Source organism: Dryobates pubescens, chromosome 6 (assembly GCF_014839835.1).
Source record: "Dryobates pubescens isolate bDryPub1 chromosome 6, bDryPub1.pri, whole genome shotgun sequence".
NCBI lineage: Eukaryota > Metazoa > Chordata > Aves > Piciformes > Picidae > Dryobates > Dryobates pubescens.
Genome location: NC_071617.1, coordinates 5,808,626 through 5,827,973, shown reverse-complemented (window position 1 = coordinate 5,827,973; position 19,348 = coordinate 5,808,626). Strand labels below are relative to the sequence as shown.

The following is a 19,348-nucleotide window of genomic DNA, read 5'->3' as shown; positions in this document are numbered from 1 at the left end:
GGTGGCAGCAATTGAACATCTTCTAAACAAAAGAACCTGCAGTTTGATTTCCTGTGGTTTTATTTGATCTGTACCTTTGATTTCCCAGCCTGGCTCTTAAACCTTCCCTTTTTGTGTGTGCCTTACCTGGGCCTGTCCCACTAGTGAACAATTCTGTGAAGTCTCCAAGCAAGTACTCTGTTGGTGTAGTCAGTTGATGCTTTCATGTCTCTGTCCTGTGAAGGATCCTCTGAAGTGCTTAAAAGTAGATGGCAGTCAAGATAACTTTGAAGGACATAGAGCATTTTGGTTGCTATTCTTCTTCCCTGCTTCTTGCTGGATGAAGAAATTGGTAGTCAAAGCAGAGAATTTGCTGCCCTTTTTAGTCCCCACTTCTGAAGAAATGATAATATAACAGAGGCACACCTGCTTCTAGTGTTTTTCTGCCTGAGTTCAAGATACTTGAGACTACTTCACACTTTCTACCTTGCTTACCTTCCCCCCAGTACTGGTGTCCATGGCAAGGTGTTGACTGCAGGGGTGGCCTCTATAAGTAGAGGCCACGGCATGCTCTATGCTAGACACAGCTGCCTCCACAGTGGATCTCCTACAGAACACACCTCAGCCCATCCACCAAGTTTGTGGCACCTCCAGAAAAAACAAACTTAAGAAAGGGCAGAAAACACTGGACAGACATAGGAGAGGGAGGGAAAAAGTAAGAAATGGCAGAGGAAATGCCAAGGTCAGGGTGGAGCAGGGAGTACTGTATGGTGCTGGAGCAGACATCTCCTGCAGCCTGTGGAAGAGACCCCTAGTCTCAGCAACAGCATCCCCCTGCTACCAAAACCCTGCTACATGCATCCAATATGTCCCCTGCTCCTGAAGAAAAGAAAGGGGAAAGACCTCCCTTGGGCAGTTGTGGACATACAGTATTGCTGAAGGAGCTGGCTCCAGTGTTTTCCCTGGAATGGGGAAAATTTGGTGTAGGGGGGATAACATTTTATCCCTTCCTTTAGTCTTACTGTAGACTGAAGATGAGTCAGTGGTACCTAACAGTATCACTAGGTTAATATGCCCTGTTCTGTTTTGGAGCTTCTTTTCAAAGGCACAGATCAGAGTGGAAAAGCACAGGTTCTGGTAGCCTCACCAATGAATGTCTAATGAAATGGTTGTCCAGACTTTTAACACATGGTATGCAGATTAGCAACAACATTCTGCCTTGGCTTGGAGAGAGGAACATCAAATACCATGAAAATGAAAAAGCAAGGAATAAAGCAAGGCAGGAAATCAGGGCCTGCATTTCAGTGCAGGACATGTAGTGTGCTGAAAGAGCAGATCATCAGGACTGAACCCTGAACTCCTATGATGGAAGAAGCTTTCCTAGCAGCTTTGCAGGCAGTGATTTGTAGCGCAGGGTTTGCAGCAGTACTTTTATTCCCCTGAGTCAGCAGTACTGGCAAGATTGCAGTGCAAGGCTTCATTGCTAAGTTGACAGCAGAGTATCCCACCCCATCAACTCTGCATGGTTGCTTGATTTTTCCTTGCTGGCCAAAATTTTGTTTGGATGAGAGCTTGATAGCTTAAATAAAACCTGAATAAACCAGATGTTGGGAATTGCTTGCAGGCAATCAGAATACCTGGCAGAGGCTAGCTTGTCACTTTGCAGAGTATGGCTAAGTCTGGGTTGTTTTTTTTTCCTAGAGTCTTGCATACCATGTGTTAGACTCTTAAAGTTGACTTTAATATTTTTAATCTTGCTATTTTGATCATGTCTTCTTCTGCAGAGCTGCTTGGATACACTGCAAATCAATACAAAACAAGTTTTGCAAGGGTGGGCACAGAGGTGTATGTGAGCAGTCTCAGAGATACATTCTGCAGTCATAGCTGGTAGCCAGTAAGCTGCTTCTGCTCATTAGAAATTCTTCTCTTTAGGTTGTGAAACATGTTTGCTGAAGCAGTTGAGAGTTGTAATCTGCTAGGAGAGGAAATGTACCGGAGATATGGACTAATGCTACAAATGATATTGGACATCAGCCTTGAAATAGATCAGAACAGAATTAACCAGGTTGGAAAAGGTCTTTGAGATCATCAAGTCCAACCTATCACCCAGCACTATCTAATCAACTAAACCATGGCACCATGTGCCTCATCCAGTCTCCTCTTAAACGCCTCCAGTGACTGTGACTCCACCACCTCCCTGGGCAGCACATTCCAATGGCCAATCTCACTTTCTGGGAAGAACTTCTTCCTAACATCCAGCCTAAACCTCCCCTGGCGCAGCTTGAGACTGTGTCCTTTTCTTCTGTTGGTGGTTGCCTGTCACTGTAAATGTAGATGGAATACTGGAACACTTTTTTCTAGACCACTGGGAAGTGGTGCATCCACTGGGCGTCTGAGGCTTGCAGCTTAGATGTAGGCACAGTGCAGGAAATGGCAGTGCGCTGCATTTCCACCAACTTCTGGATGAACAAGATCCAAATACCCTTCTTTTGCTCTTCCCTGCCCAGGATAATGTGATTCCATGCTTTGTTTTAGATTATATCAGTCTCTTAACTTAGTTTAACACAAGGGATTGGATGGTGAAAAGTCCTGGTGTTGTGACAATGTGTATTTGTGCCATCTGTGCTCTGGCCATTTGAGCTGAGGCAGTGTGTCGGCTGTCTTTCCTAGAGCCTGCTTGTTGTAGCTATTGACAAAACCTGAATGTCTTATGATATTTCTTGCAGAGGAGATTTTGTGATGATCTTGAAGGTCTCTTCCAACCTGGTCTCTTCTCTTCTCTTCTCTTCTCTTCTCTTCTCTTCTCTTCTCTTCTCTTCTCTTCTCTTCTCTTCTCTTCTCTTCTCTTCTCTTCTCTTCTCTTCTCTTCTCTTCTCTTCTCTTCTCTTCTCTTCTCTTCTCTTCTCTTCTCTTCTCTTCTCTTCTCTTCTCTTCTCTTTGATTCGATTCCTATTCTACTCTATTCTATTCTATTCCTATTCTATTCTATTCCTATTCTATTCTATTCCTATTCTATTCTATGCTATGCCATGATCATGCTTGAAGGCCATCAAGAGAGCACACTGCTTCTCATGTGTTGAGAACTGCAAGTTGCTGACAGGATATGTCTGCAGCTTGGATCTGGCTTGAAGCCATCAACTCTTTTTTTTTTGGTTGGAAGCCAATATGCAAAACTACCACAGGTAGAAAGTGGGTAGGCAGGAACTCCTGTGTTGTAGTAGGGCCACACAGCTCCAACAAAGCAGTTGAGCCATGAGCATTGCCAGGGTGGCTTTACTTTCTCAAAGAAGGAATGTAAAAAGAGAGCAATATTCTTTGCCAGTTGTTTCTAGGCATTTAAGACACTGGGTTATGGCTGAGATGTGAAATGCTGGCAAGGATAGATTGCAGTTTGGTGTCCACTTGGACTAAGATTGTTCAACCATATATTTAAAAGACCAAAGAGCATGTCTTTTCAAGGAAGTGTCTTAAACATTGCTGTTCTAGAAAGGTGGGACAAGACTGTGGTTTGTCTACTGGCAATAGAGTTGATCACTTCAAACTGACTTCTTGGCTTGGCGTGAGCGTGGATGACACAATGGCAGCAGGTCCTGCCACAGCAGATGGTCAGTGCTTAGCCTGCAGAGCCTGGCAGGCTCCTAGTGCCTCTGGCATAGTTTTATTACATCTCTTAAGTCTCTCTGATAGTTTACAGAATGTTCTAAAATGGTCCTCCGTGGAAGTGAGAGGAAGACATGACTGCTCAGAGCATGAATAAAACATGCTGATTTGCCACCCACATGCTTAAAATATAGACAAGTTTACGGAGTTCAGAGGCAGGTCCTCAAAATAAGGCGGCGATCGTGATCGGTGCCACGGTGTGGGACTGCACTAGCTGGAGTCTTTGCATGTACTTGTAGTGCCCACATGGATGCACTTGAGTGAGAGTTCAAACTTGTACTAAAAGGACTCATCCTTTCACTTCTTGTTTCAGAGAGTGTAGGACTTGTATGAAAGGGGGCAGCCAGCTGGCCTCTTTCCTGGTGCTGAAGGCTGCTGTTTCTCATTATGTAGAGGTTGAATATAGATGAAAGCTTTAACATGTCATTGCATCAGTTCTTTAGCAACCCTGGAGTTTTACAACCTGGCCTTTTTTTAAATGGAGACTTGGGTTTGGATCTTGCTGCATGGCTCTGGAATCCAAAGTACAGTTATTGTGCCTGTAGCTCTTAATCTATGTTTTATTGCCTCATCTAAACCTATTTATAGGAGAATGTACATTCTGCTGAGGGGCAGCAAGCCAGAGGAAGTCAGCATGTCTAGTGTGCCAGTGTTATGAAAATGTACATTTTATCATGAGTGATGTTCCTTTACTGGCATCTGAAACAGAATTTTGCTTTCATATATGACTTTTTGCCTGTGACTTTCTGATCTGACCTTTTATTCTAAGCCACGTAGAGTCTTTCTAGTTTTGCTAGGCTGGATTTAAACTTCAAATTTCTCTGTTGTGAATGGCAAAGAGTCTTGACAGGGAAAGTTTGCTATGTTTGAAATAGGTGAAATTAAAGAACTTTTGTTTATCAGGAAGCTGGAAATTGCTTTGGACAGTATTATGCAGGATACAGAATTAACCAGGTTGGAAAAGACCTTTGAGATCATCAACTTATCACCCAACACCATCTAATCAACTAAACCATGGCACTAAGTGCCTCATCCAGTCTTATTTTAAACACTTCCAGTGATGGTGACTCCACCACCTTCCTGGGCAGCCCGTTCCAATGGCAAGTAACTCTTTCTGTGAAGAACTTCTTCCTAACATCCAACCTCAACCTCCCCTGGTGCAGCTTGAGACTGTGAGAAAGGTACCTTTCAAAACTTAACCTCCGTATCATGCTCAGGAGGTTAATTGAGACTTCTAGGTGTTGAGATCTGACTCTTTGCAAAGCTTTGCCTGGACATGAACCTGTGTGATGGATTCCAACTTTAACACCAATAGCTTGATAGGAGACTTCCTCTGCCAGAGACAAAGACATCTGCCAGAGGCACTGGTGACTTTGAACTGTTAGATAGCAACTTACTACTGTCAGGTTTTCTTAATGGTTAGTAGTCCTAACTGCATCTTCTGCCTCTCAGGTGGTTGTTCTGTTGAATTAAACAGAATTTTTTAGCAACAGCAAGAAATCTGCAGTGTAGGACAGGCTGCAGGCTCATGTTGAAGAGTAAAGTCTAGTGGTAGTTGACTTGTGTGGCAGAAGCAGAGGACTGTTGTTTAACTGGTATAGTGGAGGTGAATGAACATGAAGGAATTGCAAAGTTAGTTGCACATTTATTGTTTCTTTAGCAAGCAGAGAGTAAAGCTCTGTCTAAATGTGAAGGACATCAGTCAGCTTGCTAAAAAATCAACCACCCTCTTTTAAGGCACAGCATTCATATATGAGGCAGCCATCAGCTTTTAGGAGCTCTGGTGGTCTTTCTGTTTCTTTTAATACAGAAATAAAAGACAAAATGGATTGAAATTATTGCACCTGTGTTACAAAATACTTGCTGTGTACTTGTGACTGCTTTGGGATGCCTCGAGGAGGTTGGCCTGGGCTGAGCTGGAAGAGAAAGCATTTTACCCCAAAGGAGTGAAATAAAAATGCTCACATGGAATTGGGTGTTAAACAGAAATAGTATTTACAAAAGTACACAAAATAAAAACACACAGAATTGGAGGTTAAACAGAAATACTACTTATAAAAGTATACAAAAGGTACAAAGGATATATATACACTTCAAAGTCAGCTTTGGCCCCAAATCAGGCTTCAACCTGCCAAGCCTTTCCGCCCCACACTAGGCGTCACTGCCCTCCGCAGAGCAGGCCCAGAGAGAGAGAAAACTGGCTGTGAGGTCTGCTGATATAGGAAGATGCAGGATTATGGGATGGAATAACACATGATGGTGCCATGGTTTGGTTGATTAGATGGTGTTGCATGATAGGTTGGACTTGATCTCAAAGGTCTTTTCCAACTTGGTTAATTCTATTCTTTTCTATTCTATTCTATTCTATTCTATTCTATTCTATTCTATTCTATTCTATTCTATTCTATTCTATTCTACTCTACTCTACTCTACTCTACTCTACTCTACTCTACTCTACTCTACTCTACTCTGTTCTATTCTCCTGTCCTCCCTCTGGGACAGACCATCCACCCCCTTGGGCTCTCTGGTCCTCTGGAGGAATTTACCTCTATGGTAGGATGGTTAGTCCTTAACCTACAGCACAGGTCATACTGTGGCTCCAACTGGATGGACAGGTTTGCATCACTGGATCATAGGATGTTAGGATTTGGAAGGGACCTCTGGAGATCGTTGAGTCCAACCCCGCTGCCCGAGCAGGACCATAGAATCTAGCACAGGTTGCACAGGAATACATCCAGGCAGGGCTTAAAAGTCTCCAGAGAAGGAGACTCCACAACCCCTCTGGGCAGCCTGTTCCAGTGCTCTTTGATTACACTTGATTTCTTTCCTAGAGGTATGTCCATATTCTCAATAGGACTGCACAGTTGCAGGAATTCATTCCCAGTTTTAAGAATTTCCACCCATGCTGAGCTTCTGGTGACTTGTCAGCTTGATGGAGTGGATGGGCTCCCTGGCCTTGTTTGGTTATTTTTCAGGCTGACCCTTCTGAAGGTTTTGTTATCATATGGCATCTGCTGACAAAATAACTGGACCCTTAGAAGAATGACCCTGAGAGAGTAAGGTAGGGAAAACATGGGCCATGGGCTGGATCTTGAAAGTTTTATGTGTCAGCTGCTGAGTCTGCCTACTCGACTGACCTGTTTCTAGCATACAGGCTGCAGCTAATTAACTTGTCACTGAGGTTGCTTTGCATGTTGTCTCATCCCCACTCTATTTAATGCATTCCCAGTGTGTAACAGCTAAGTAGTGCGGCTGAAGCATCGGGCTGCTTCCAATACATTTTCAGTCTCGTTGAGATTTGTAGTGGATTTTAGTGCCCAGTTGCTGTTCTGGGCAGAGTTAATGAGCTAGTGATGGTTTCAATTCTACAGGGTTATTAAAAACAGATGGTTTTCTGAGGCAGGTAGATCATTTGGGGGTAGATGCCACTAACCAGAGCTCCTTCAGTTTAGAATAAAAATGACAGCAGCGTGGCAACTCAGCTCATGTACCGTGCCTCAGCTGAGTACCATTTTCTGCCAGATGTGTTTGGACTGCAAGATCATGTACATCATGTAAAGGCTGCTTAGAAAATGTGCAAGGATTAGAGTAAATGACCCCATGCTGCTGTGGCAAACATGAAATCCTTACTTTTCTAGTGCAGCTGTGCTGTTCTGGGCAAAATCTGCAGCTGGCCCTGTAAGTGATAGTAAACTGCCAAGTGATAAGAGTTAAGAACTGATATAACCAAAAGGTAATATTAGAGGCTGTTCACCTCATGGACAGATAATCACAGGCCACAGCTGGAAGCCTGGTATCCAATTACAGTAGCCAATTGGCTCAATCTTGCTGACTTTTATCCTTCTAAGTTATAATCTTGCAGCAGTGTGCCCCTTTTAAACTTCTGTTGTTTGCAGCAAGACCTAGGATGCAACAGGACTTTAGCTTTAATGCTTGCATGGATGAAGGTCGGTTCTGCCCCTTACAGAAAACTGAATAAATGCTTTGAAGGCTTGGCAGAAGATTGGCTGATGGCCACAGTCTTGTGTTTCTTTTCTAAATTAATGTATATTTTGGTTAAGGCTTTCAGGTTTGAGCTGCTGAAGGAAATGGCTTGTAGAGTGACGTCCGAGATTTGCCTTTTGAGAGCATAGAATCATAGAATCAATAAGGTTGGAAAAGACCTCACAGATCATCAAGTCCAACCTATCACCCAAGACCTCATGACTACTAAACCATGGTACTAAGTGCCATGTCCAATCCCCTCTTGAACACCCTAGAATGTCCTTTTAAGCTGTTGGTCAAGTGCTTAACACAAATGCTACTTTTACTGTTAGAAGGGTTTTTTCCATGTCACTTCCACCTGTAGAGTTTGGCAACTAAGATGCCATATTACAATAGGATGTGCAATAGCATTTCTCAAAGACAATTCTTTTATATTTTAACCTTATAACCATCAGTTAGTGTCAATTAAATGGAAACAGCATTTTGTATAGCTTAATCTGTGCAAAATAGTACAATGATAATTTGAAGTTCTTCTCCCCCTCTACTCTGCCATGAGAGACCTCACCTGGAATATTGTGTCTAGTTTTGGATTCCCCAGTTCAGGAGGGACAGGGAGTCCGATGAAGAAGTCCAATGAAGTCCAGCTCAAGAGAGTCCAATGAAGGGCTACAAGGATGATTAGGGGACTGGAGCACTGCCCTTTGAGGAGAGCCTGAGGGACCTGGGGCTGTTGAGTCTGGAGAAGACTGAGAAGGGGATTTAATAAATGTCTCTAATTATCTGAGGGCTGGACATCAAGAGGGAGGGGACAGGCTTTACTCAGTTGTGCCCTGTGATGGGACAAGGGGTGATGGATGTGAACTACAGCACAGGAGGTTCCACCTCAACATGAGGAGGAACTTCTTCACTGTGAGGATCACAGAGCACTGGAACAGGCTGTCCAGAGGGGTTGTGGAGTCTCCTTCTCTGGACACTTTCAAGACCCATCTGAATGCATTCTTGTGCAAGCTGCAATAGATTCTGTGATCCTGCTCTGGCAGGGGTTTGGACTCAGTCTCTGGAGGTCTCTTCCAGCCCCTAACGTACTGGGATCCTGTGAGTTGCTATTTGCAGTAAATCAATAAAATAGGTAAGTGGCACATCTGGCTCCTGAATTACTTGCTATTTCGTATCATCATAAGCAGAACTGCTCAGTTATTGTCTTTGGGCAGAAAAATACACATTTTTCTTGAGCTAGCTGTGGAGCAGCATTTGGGTGGAGTGTCTGGAATGGGGTCTCTGGGTGAGAGGAAGGAATCAGTGGCGCAGTGATTTCTCCTTTCCTCAGCTTCGCTGAACTTATATTCTTGCCTAAGACAAATTCTTTTGTATTCTAAGTGAGTTCATTCTGTTCAAATGAGGGTCAAGTCTGAGCTTCTTACTGCTTTGGACAGGGGAACAATTCCATGCTTAATAACTGAGGCTTTTTCTGTGGTGAAGCTGATTGAAAAAGCTTCAAGGCTCCGATTGAGAGGAAACCAGGCAGGATGCCTTGACCATGGGGCATTTCCCCCTCTGTTTAGTGTTCTTCATGTGTGTGAAGCCAAAAAGCTGCTTTTTTAGTATGATTGCACTAAGGAGTTTGTGTAGCACATCATCTGGGTGACAGTGCTGATGTTCCAGATACTTAGTTCTTGAGTGAGATTGAAGCTTTCATTCTTTCAAGTGACTGGATTATGGGTGTCTTGGACTTTGTCCATAAAATCGGTTCATTACTAATCAATTAGCACTCTTTGAGACCATACTTACAATTTCAATGACTCCTGCTTTAAATTGAGCTTCTACAGTTGCTCTGATTGTCATCTTTCACTTGCACTACTCTCAAGAGCAGAACTCCAGTGTAAATAATAAAGGTAATGCACATGATAGGAGCAGATGTTGGTCAGTTAGAGGGTAGAAGGGCTCTGCAGAGGGACCGCGACCGACTGGACAGATGGGCAGAGTCCAATGGGATGGCATTCAACAAGTCCAAGTGCCGGGTGCTGCACTTTGGTCACAACAACCCCATGCAGAGCTACAGGCTGGGGTCAGAGTGGATGGAGAGCTCCCAAACAGAGAGGGACCTGGGGGTGCTGATTGACAGCTGCCTAAACATGAGCCAGCAGTGTGCCCAGGTGGCCAAGAAGGCCAATGGCATCCTGGCCTGCATTAGGAATAGTGTGGCCAGCAGGAGCAGGGAGGTCATTGTGCCCCTGTACTCTGCATTGGTTAGCCTGCACCTTGCGTACCGTGTCCAGTTCTGGGCCCTTCAGTTTAAGAAGAACATCGAGACACTTGAACGTGTCCAGAGAAGGGCAACAAGGCTGGGGAGAGGCCTTGAGCATAAGCCCTATGAGGAGAGGCTGAGGGAGCTGGGGTTGTTTAGCCTGGAGAAGAGGAGGCTCAGGGGTGACCTCATTGCCCTCTACAACTACCTGAAAGGCAGTTGTAGCCAGGAAGGGATTGGTCTCTTCTCCCAGGCAACCAGCACCAGAACAGTCTCAGGCTATGCCAGGGGAAGTTTAGGCTGGAGGTGAGGAGAAAGTTCTTCACAGAGCGAGTCATACATCATTGGAATGTGCTGCCCAGGGAGGTGGTGGAGTCACCATCCCTTGAGGTCTTCAAGAGGGGATTGGACGTGGCACTTGGTGCCATGGTTTAGTCATGAGGTCTGTGGTGACAGGTTGGACTCGATGATCCTCGAGGTCTCTTCCAACCTTGGCGATTCTGTGATACTGTGATGATTTCTCCCCCAGAATCAGTGGAGCTGTAAGTTCCAGCAACTTCTGTCCTGGAACTTGGAATTGCTTATGCCTTTATTTTTTATTTATCTTTTAAACTGTGTACTAATGCTTTCCCCCCATTATTAGTATGTAGGGAGACAGCTGCCATAGCTGTACCCTTTCATATCCTGTAGAAGATCATCTGACAGTTGGCTTTTATTTTCCCCTTTCCAGGAGAGCGGCACCTGAACCTCTCAGGAGGAAAAGCCATATGTTGAATGATTAAGGACAAAAAGGGACACAAATCCAACATAACTGGTTTAATACTGCTAATGAGCTGGGGCTGTTTCTGCAGAGGACTGGAAGCCAAATATCTTGCCTTAACGTGGTGGGGGAGGAGGGGTGCAAACAGTGTGAAGGTGCATTGGAATAAAGTCCAGCAGTGTATATGGGCAGCTGATTTTTTATTTTTGTTTGATTTTTTCCAGGTTTTTTTTTATAAACAGGTATCTGGTGATACAGGAAGTGGTGTACTATTGCATTTTAAAAGGAGCAGTGTAATAGTAAGCTGATTCAAAGGCTAAATAAACTTTCAGTTTCAGAAATTGGAGGAAGCTCCAAGAGAAATTTTGCTGGTACTTTGTAGGAGAAGGGTTAGTAACCCAGGGTTACTACAGTGCTTGAAGTCTTCTGCCCTGCAGACTCTTCACCACTCTTCACTAGTGGTGTCCCCCAGGGATCAGTGCTGGGCCCCATCCTCTTTAATATGCTTTAATAATGCTTGGATGGGAGCACACTGCGATGGGTTAGGAACTGGCTGGAGGGCCGAGCCCAGAGAGTGGTGGTGAATGGTGCCACATCCAGCTGGCAGCCAGGCACTAGTGGTGTGCCCCAGGGATCAGTGCTGGGCCCCATGCTCTTTAACATCTTTATTGATGATCTGGATGAGGGCATTGAGTCCATCAGCAGTAAATTTGCAGATGACACCAAGCTGGGAGCAAGTGTTGATCTGTCAGAGGGTAGAAGGGCTCTCCAGAGGGACCTTGACAGGCTGGACAGATGGGCGAAGTCCAACAGGATGGCATTCAACAAGCTGAAGCGCCGGGTGCTGCACTTTGGCCACACCAACCCCATGCAGTGCTACAGGCTGGGGTCGGAGTGCCTGGAGAGCTGCCAAACAGAAAGGGACCTGGGGGTGCTGATTTGAACATGAGGCAGCAGTGTGCCCAGGTGGCCGAGAAGGCCAATGGCATCCTGGCCTGCATTAGGAATAGTGTGGCCAGCAGGAGCAGGGAGGTCATTGTGCCCCTGTACTCTGCATTGGTTAGCCTGCACCTTGAGTCCTGTGTCCAGTTCTGGGCCCCTCAGTTTAAGAAGGACATTGAGACACTTGAACGTGTCCAGAGAAGGGCAACGAGGCTGGGGAGAGGCCTTGAGCACAAGCCCTATGAGGAGAGACTGAGGGCGCTGGGGTTGTTTAGCCTGGAGAAGAGGAGGTATTCTGCCTGGGGAGATGATTAAAAGGCAAACTGTGATGCATGTTTGTGGGGTGAAAAGAATAGATAATAAGCTTTAACCCCACAGATAACTTCCCACCTCTTGTTTGTGGAATTGCTTTGGTAGTCAAAGCAAGCAACATTAAAGTCACCTACTGTACTCATGAGCAATTATGTAGAAGCAGAAACTGGTGACTTTGTTCTGCTTTCCAGTACTGTTTTGTGGTCAGTCTCGATGTAGACCTGGAAGTTTCAGCTTTTTCTTTGCTGAGCATTAGCTTCCTTATACAGTTGCATGTCTTACAGGAGGACTTGTACTGTTACTTGTCTGTTTCACTTTTTTGGCTGAGGTTTATAAGCTTACTTAGGCCCCTTCAAACTTACTTAGGCTCCTTCTTTCAGTTCTTGAATAGCCCAGATTTAGAATAGAATAGAATAGAATTAACCAGGTTGGAAAAGACCTTTGAGATCATCAAGTCCAACCTATCATCCAACACCATCTAATCAACTAAACCATGGCACCAAGTGCCTCATCCAGTCTGGTTTTATATACTTCCAGTGATGGTGACTCCACCACCTCCCTGGGCAGCACATTCCAATGGCCAGTCTCTCTTTCTATGAAGAACTTCTTCCTAACATCCAGCCTAAACCTCCCCTGGCACAGCTTGAGGCTGTGTCCTCTTGTTCTGGAACAGTCATGCCCTTTTTTTTCCTTTCCTTTGTTTTTTTTTTCCCCCTCTTCCCCTCACCATGTTCCTGGCATTATTTAAATCACAGAAACATTCAGGTTGGAGAAGACCCTCAGGATCACCAAGTCCAACCAAGAACTGTACTCTGCAAAGTTCACCCCTAAATCATATCCCCAGGCACCACATCTAAACAACCTTTAAACACATCCAGTGTTGGTGACTCAACCACCTCTCTGGGCAGCACATTCCAATGCCTGACCACTCTTGCTGGGAAAAATTTTTTACCTGATGTCCAGTCTAAGCCTACCCACTTGTAGCTTGATGCCATGAACATTAAATAAATAGTTTTAAGCAAGAAAAAACACTTGTGAAGGCTATTGTAATGCTCAACATAATAGTGAGGAAGGTCTGTAAGGGGGGAGTTACTGTCAAAGATTTGACAAAGATTAGGAACTGAGTGGAAGATGTAGCTCAGATGCTGAGGAAACTCACATGTTAATTCAGCTTGGAATGACAGCTGCTCTTTAGTTGGCACCAGCATCCCTCTGAACTGAGAGGTCTTGTGCTCTGCTGCTGTTTGTCTGCATACTAAAGTGTAAGCTGTAAATAATTTACTTTGAACTGGGAAGTCTTAGATCTGTTCATTAACAAAGGAACCTCCCACAGAACAGACAAACAAGCAAAAAAATCCTCTCTCCAACCAACCAAAAAACCCCAAACCAAACAAAAAGAACACCCTCCTGTCCCCAATAGAATAGAATAGAACTAACCAGGTTGGAAAAGACCTTCGAGATCATTGACTCCAACCTATCACCCAACACCATCTAATCAACTAAACCATGGCACCAAGCACCCCATCCAGTCTCTTCCTAAACACCTCCAGTGATGGTGACTCCACCACCTCCCTGGGCAGCACATTCCAATGGCAAATCACTCTTTCTGTGAAGAATTTCTTCTTCACATCCAGCCTAAACCTCCCCTGGCACAACTTGGGACTGTGTCCTCTTGTTCTGATGCTAGTTGCCTGGGAGAAGAGACCAACCCTCACCTGGCTGCAACCTCCCTTTAGGTAGTTGTAGACAGCAATAAGGTCTCCCCTGAGCCTCCTCTTCTCCAGGCTAAGCAACCCCAGCTCCCTCAGCCCTTCCTCATAGGGCTTGTGCTCCAGACCTCTCACCAACTTTGTTGCCCTTCTCTGGAGATGTTTGAGCGACTCAACCCAAAACCCCAACAAAACCAAAATACCCCCCCAAAAAACCCAACCAACAAACAATTCCCCAAAGCCCAAAACAGCAGACCAACTTTGCCCATATCTACAGTCTGCAAAGATAAAGGAGTAAGAGAAATTCTTTGAAGTGTTGTATAATCTCTCTCATTAAATAAAAGAAGCTCAAAATCAGGAAGTTGTTTTTAATGAGATTGAAGAAGTCTGAAATTCTGAAGGCTTTGCAGCTTTCTTTTCTGTTCTGTTTTTATTTGGCCTGATGATTTTAACAATCACCAAAAGCAGTTATATCTTTTAGTGGTCTCTTTAAAAGGCCTTGAGAAGCCAAGGTGGTGTAACTTACTTCAGTCTTCCTCGCTGAACTCTCTGCTGATGATCCTCAGTTTGACAGGTTTGTCTTAATTGAAGGTGTAAAGCACACTCCAGCTTTGCTTCTTTTCCCTAATTAAGTTGTAGATGTCTTAAGACTGGGTCAGAACTTTGGCTAACGGAGGAGTTCAAAGACTGGTGTTTAGATTTAAGTTCTGGTGTCAAGAACTTGATCTTCTGTGTGCAATGGTTTTGCATCTCAAAATGTGTCTGGAAACAAAAAACAAACCCAAAGATGCTGAAGCCCAAATTACAATTCTGAATAAATGCTCAAAATGGAAGCTACCAAAATGTGAAGAGAGGAAACCCCAAACTTCTGGAGCAGACTCAGAGGACAGCCACAAAGATGATCAGAGGGCTGGAGCACCTCCCCTGCGGGGAAAGGCTCCAAGAGTTGGGGCTGTTCAGCCTGGAGTAAAGAAGGTTCCAGGGGGACCTTATAGCAGCCTTCCAGTACCTGAAAGGAGCCTACAAGAGAGCTGGGAAGGGACTGTTTACAAAGGCTTGTAGTGATAGGATGAGAGGGGATGGATTGAAGTTTGACAGGGAAGATGTAGACTAGGTATTAGGAAGAAATTCTTTACAGTGAGGTTGGTGAGACACTGGAACAGGTTGCCCAGGGAAGTTGTGGATGTCCTCTCCCTGGAGGTTTTCAAGGCCAGGATGGATGAGACCTTGAGCAATCTGGTCTAGTGGAAGGTGTCCTTGGTGGAGGGTGTTGGAACTAGATGATCTTTAAGGTCCCTTTGAAACCATTCTATGAAATGGGAGAAATTATGAATTATGATTTGACAATTATAACTTAGTCCCACAGTAAACAAGTGGGCTCAAATGAAGGGTATGTGGGTCCTCATTCTCCAGCAATTTCATTTCTGTGAAGGTCATGATGAAAGCACTTGCTGCTACTGCTGTACAATCCCTGATTTCTTACTCTGCTTGGAATTTGCATTTGAGCTCAGTTTCTGGGTTTGGGGATTAGCTGTCAGTGTACTTGACATGGATGCTTGCACTAGCAGAAACTACATCAGGAAGGTACCTTTAATCCCTGTTCGTCCTACTTGTGTGTACCCCAAATGGAAATCAACTTTGTAAGATTATTTCACATGGCTTCTGATGGGCTGTTCTTCATCTGCTACTTCTTCATGTTATCTGGTTGTGCCTGTGTCTTTCTTTGAAGACTGAGCTTCAGCATCTCATTTAAAACTGAAGTTTCTGTCCCACCAGTAAATGTCCGAATCTGTATCTTTTGAAAGTGTGGTTTCTGGATTTTCTTTTTTTTGCTGTGGTGTAAGTTTTCTTTTTCCTTGTACCTATTCTTCCCTACCACACTGGAGTAAATTTTAAAATGTAGCTGAGCCACCAAACTGTAGTACTCAGTTTAGTAAAGTTAGCTGTGCTTGTAAGGTGCTTCGGATGCTGATGATTGCTGGTTAAGCTGAGACTCTGTGGCAGGGGGGAAAGAAACCCAGGAAGCTTGAATTTGTTAGCTTTGTGGCATGACTTAATGGGAAACAGCTCTGCAAGAATTGACCTCCCATCTCCTTCCCCCCCACCCCCTTCAAATGAGTAAAATCTTTATGCATGGTTTAATTCTTTTCTGTGCACTGTAAGTAGTAGGCTTAAATTTAATCATACTTCTCTGCTCAACACACTATAATTACACATCCTAAAACATTCAGAATTGCAGAGTGAGATGCCATACCCTCCAGCAGTTTGGAGAGTGACTGAGTGACTGTAGCAGCAGTGCCTTGTAGCTTCCATCGCCAGCACTGCTGTGGGTGAACTCCTCAGAGATTTCATTGTCTGACATCCACTGACAGCATCCACAATTCATAGCACCCCTGTTCCATACTGAGCTACATACTGAAGCCTGGGACTGAAAGCTTGCAAATTTGATGCATGTTTCCTTACACTAAGGACAAATGCTGTCATCTGCAGTGAAACCTCTGAACAGGGTAAACAGTGAGCAAGCCACTTGTGACTGTCTTCCATAATGCATTAATCAGCTGTACAGAATAAAAGATTATTGGCCTGTTTGTACAACAAGATCAAGGAGAGCTGTTGGAGCTCTGTGAGCTTGAACTGCTGTCATTCAATAGCATGACTTTACTACTGAAATACTTTGTCTGCAGAACTGCCTCCTGCAAGGATATTACTGAGGTTACTGAGTATTACTGAGGTTACAGAAGTTAACTTTACATTTCAGAAGGTGTTCTGCACAAAACCTGCAGGCACCCACAATCAAAACAAAACATGACAACAAACATGTTAAAATTAAACTAGATGAACAGATCACATAATTTTTGTCTGATCTCATTACGGAAAATCATTCCACTGACCTGAAACTGAAGATGACTTGCAGCTTGTATGCCCACACAAAAGAGTTCTCACAAGCTTCTGACTCTCAGCTATAGATTTCTTGTCTCTCAAATGAGTCTGTTTAACAGAAGTAAAAACCACATAAAAATCACTTGCCATGAATTAAAAAGCAAACAACCAAACAAAAATCCACTAAACTTCTGAATGTTTCTAGTGCAGCAGTGTGGGCTTCTGCTTGCACTGGGTGGTTCTCAACAGCTGATGCAACTCACCAGTCTGTATAAACAGACCTCTCCTCTGGACTTTGTCTGCAGAGGCAGAATTACTATTTCACAGCAGTCTAAACCTTGCATTTCTGCTGTTAGCTGCATTAATGCATTTCATTATATGGGGTTGTGTTGGGTGAGGAAAGCCAGTCTGTGAAGTGGTCATCCTGCTGCCCAACTGACCCAAACTCCTCTAGAGTTACAGCAGGCTCACACAATTCAGATGTGCAAGAATAAGTCACAGAGTAGTCTGTCTGCCTCTGGAATAGAATATCTGTCATCACTGACTGACTTTTAATGGATGGGTGAACATTTCTAGTCTGGGGGCAGGGGAAAGAAATACATGGAAAATCATTAACAAGGATTACTGTCCTCTCAGGGAAAGTAAAAGATATTTTCACTAGTAGCACAGGTGAAGACTCAGACTTAGACTGCTTAATTTTTAGCTTTTTCTACTTAGATTTTCAAATTTTAAGCTTCTTCCCTACAATTAGGTCTGTGTTATGTGTCCTTTTGTTTTGCATGAAGTCATCTCCTGAAGCCTTTCTTGGGCCATGTCTGTCATCATACAGCTTTTGGTCATGCATTTGCAGTATGTGGCTTCCAACTGTGTTTCAGGTATAGGTAATCACACAGTATCACAGTATCACAGTAACTAAGGTTGGAAGAGACCCCAAGGATCATCAAGTCCAACCTGTTCCAACAGACCTCACAACTAGATCATGGCACCAAGTGCCACGTCCAATCTCCCCTTGAACACCTCCAGGGACGGCGACTCCACCACCTCCCTGGGCAGCACATTCCAATGACGAATGACTCGCTCAGTGAAGAACTTTTTCCTCACCTCGAGTCTAAACCTCCCCTGGCACAACTTGAGACTGTGTCCCCTTGTTCTGGTGCTGGTTGCCTGGGAGAAGAGACCAACCCCCTCCTGTCTACAACCACCTTTCAGGTAGTTGTAGAGGGCAATGAGGTCACCTCTGATCCTTCTCTTCTCCAGGCTAAACAATCCCAGCTCCCTCAGCCTCTCCTCATAGGGCTTGTAGAAGGTCATTGCTGGCTGCTTAACAAGTCTGTAGGGAATTGGTGATGCAGTAAATCAAAGGTCATATGAGTAGATGTGGGATATAGATGGTAGTGGAAAGCTTGCTGGTGTATTTATGATTTAAGTACTTAACCTTAATTTCATGGACTCTCCTGAGCAAGTCTATACCTTGGTAGTCTACAGGACACAAAGATGTATTTTATTCTTGTTGTCTAAGGCAGTCTAATGTCTTGCCTTCTACATAAGGTGCTATTATTCTATTATTCTTCAGTCTAAACTAATGTCTATTTGGCCTTTTTTCCTACTGCTGAAGAGGTCCTAATGCATGTCTGAATGTACTCTTCTACTGTCTAGGTCTGTAGAGACTCTAGGTGTGCTGTAGCATGCTGATGAAACTCGTAACTTCTGAGATATATCTGTTTCTGGTGATACCTTCTTTGCTGATGTGACTGGGTTCACTGTGCTTGATGTTACCTGTAACTGAAGAATTTAGTAATATTTACTCATCTAACCCAGAAGTAGTGAACTGCCCCAATTAAGCTGAAAACCTGCAAGCAGTAAAGACCTGTGATGTTGTGCACCCTAACTTCATCTAGGATGAAGGTAGAGAAAGGTTGGGACATAGCTCAAGACAGAATTAGTGGAAGAGTTGGACCATGTTGCTGTCAGCATGTAATCTCAGCTTTAATCTCAGCTTTTTGGTGGGGGGTTTTTTGTGTTTTGTTGGGGGTTTTTTGTTTATTTGTTTGTTGGGGTTTTTTTGTTGTTGTTTTGTGGGTTTGGCTTTGTTTGTTTTGTTTTGCTTTGCTTTTCTTAACATGTAAAATGTAAGCTCTTTGTCACAACCATAGTCTGCAGCCTGATGGGCTGAGAGCTTGGCCATGCTCCAAACTTTTTTTTAATCTGAGTTGTAGCACCTAGCACCTTTTTCTTCTCTCTCTTACAGACTTGATCCAAGCAACTAATGAAACAAATGTGAATATTCCTCAGATGGCTGATACACTTTTTGAGCGAGCAACAAATAGCAGCTGGGTGGTCGTATTCAAAGCCTTAGTTACTACACATCATCTAATGGTTCATGGCAATGAGGTAAGTGTAGCTGGCTTTCTCTTGAGACCACATTGGCACTGAGCGGACTCCAAAAGGAAAACTTTACTAGTGCAAAAGCATCTCTTCTGGACCAGCAAGGACATCAGAACACTGGGCAAGGGTGATTCTTGATGAGGAGCAAACTTACCTTTAACGGTCTGGTTGGAGGTGTGCCGATTATGTCTCTTCATTTACAAAACCATAGCTTAAGAGCAAGCAGCAGCCTGTTCAGGATGTTGACAGTTTATGTGCTCTCTGGAAACAGAGCTATGAAGGATTAAAACCTACCTGGGATGTAGGAAGAAATTCTTCACCATGAGGATGGTGAGACACTGGAACAGGTTGCCCAGGGAGGTGGTAGAAGCCCCATCCCAGGAGATTTTTAAGTCCAGGCTGGCTGTGGCTCTGGGCAACCTGATCTAGTGTGAGGTGTCCCTGCCCATGGCAGGGGGGTTGGAACTAGATGATCCTTGAGGTCCCTTCCAA

General features: G+C 44.2%; 1 protein-coding gene across 1 annotated transcript in view; it reads left to right on the top strand.

Moving 5' to 3' along the window:
* Positions 1-19,348, top strand: part of SNAP91 (synaptosome associated protein 91) — an 80,822-nt gene that overhangs the window by 7,333 nt on the left and 54,141 nt on the right. The window contains exon 3 of the mRNA XM_054162558.1: positions 18,720-18,862. Coding sequence (XP_054018533.1) covers positions 18,720-18,862 — 143 coding nt within the window. The remainder of the gene's footprint in view (positions 1-18,719; positions 18,863-19,348) is intronic.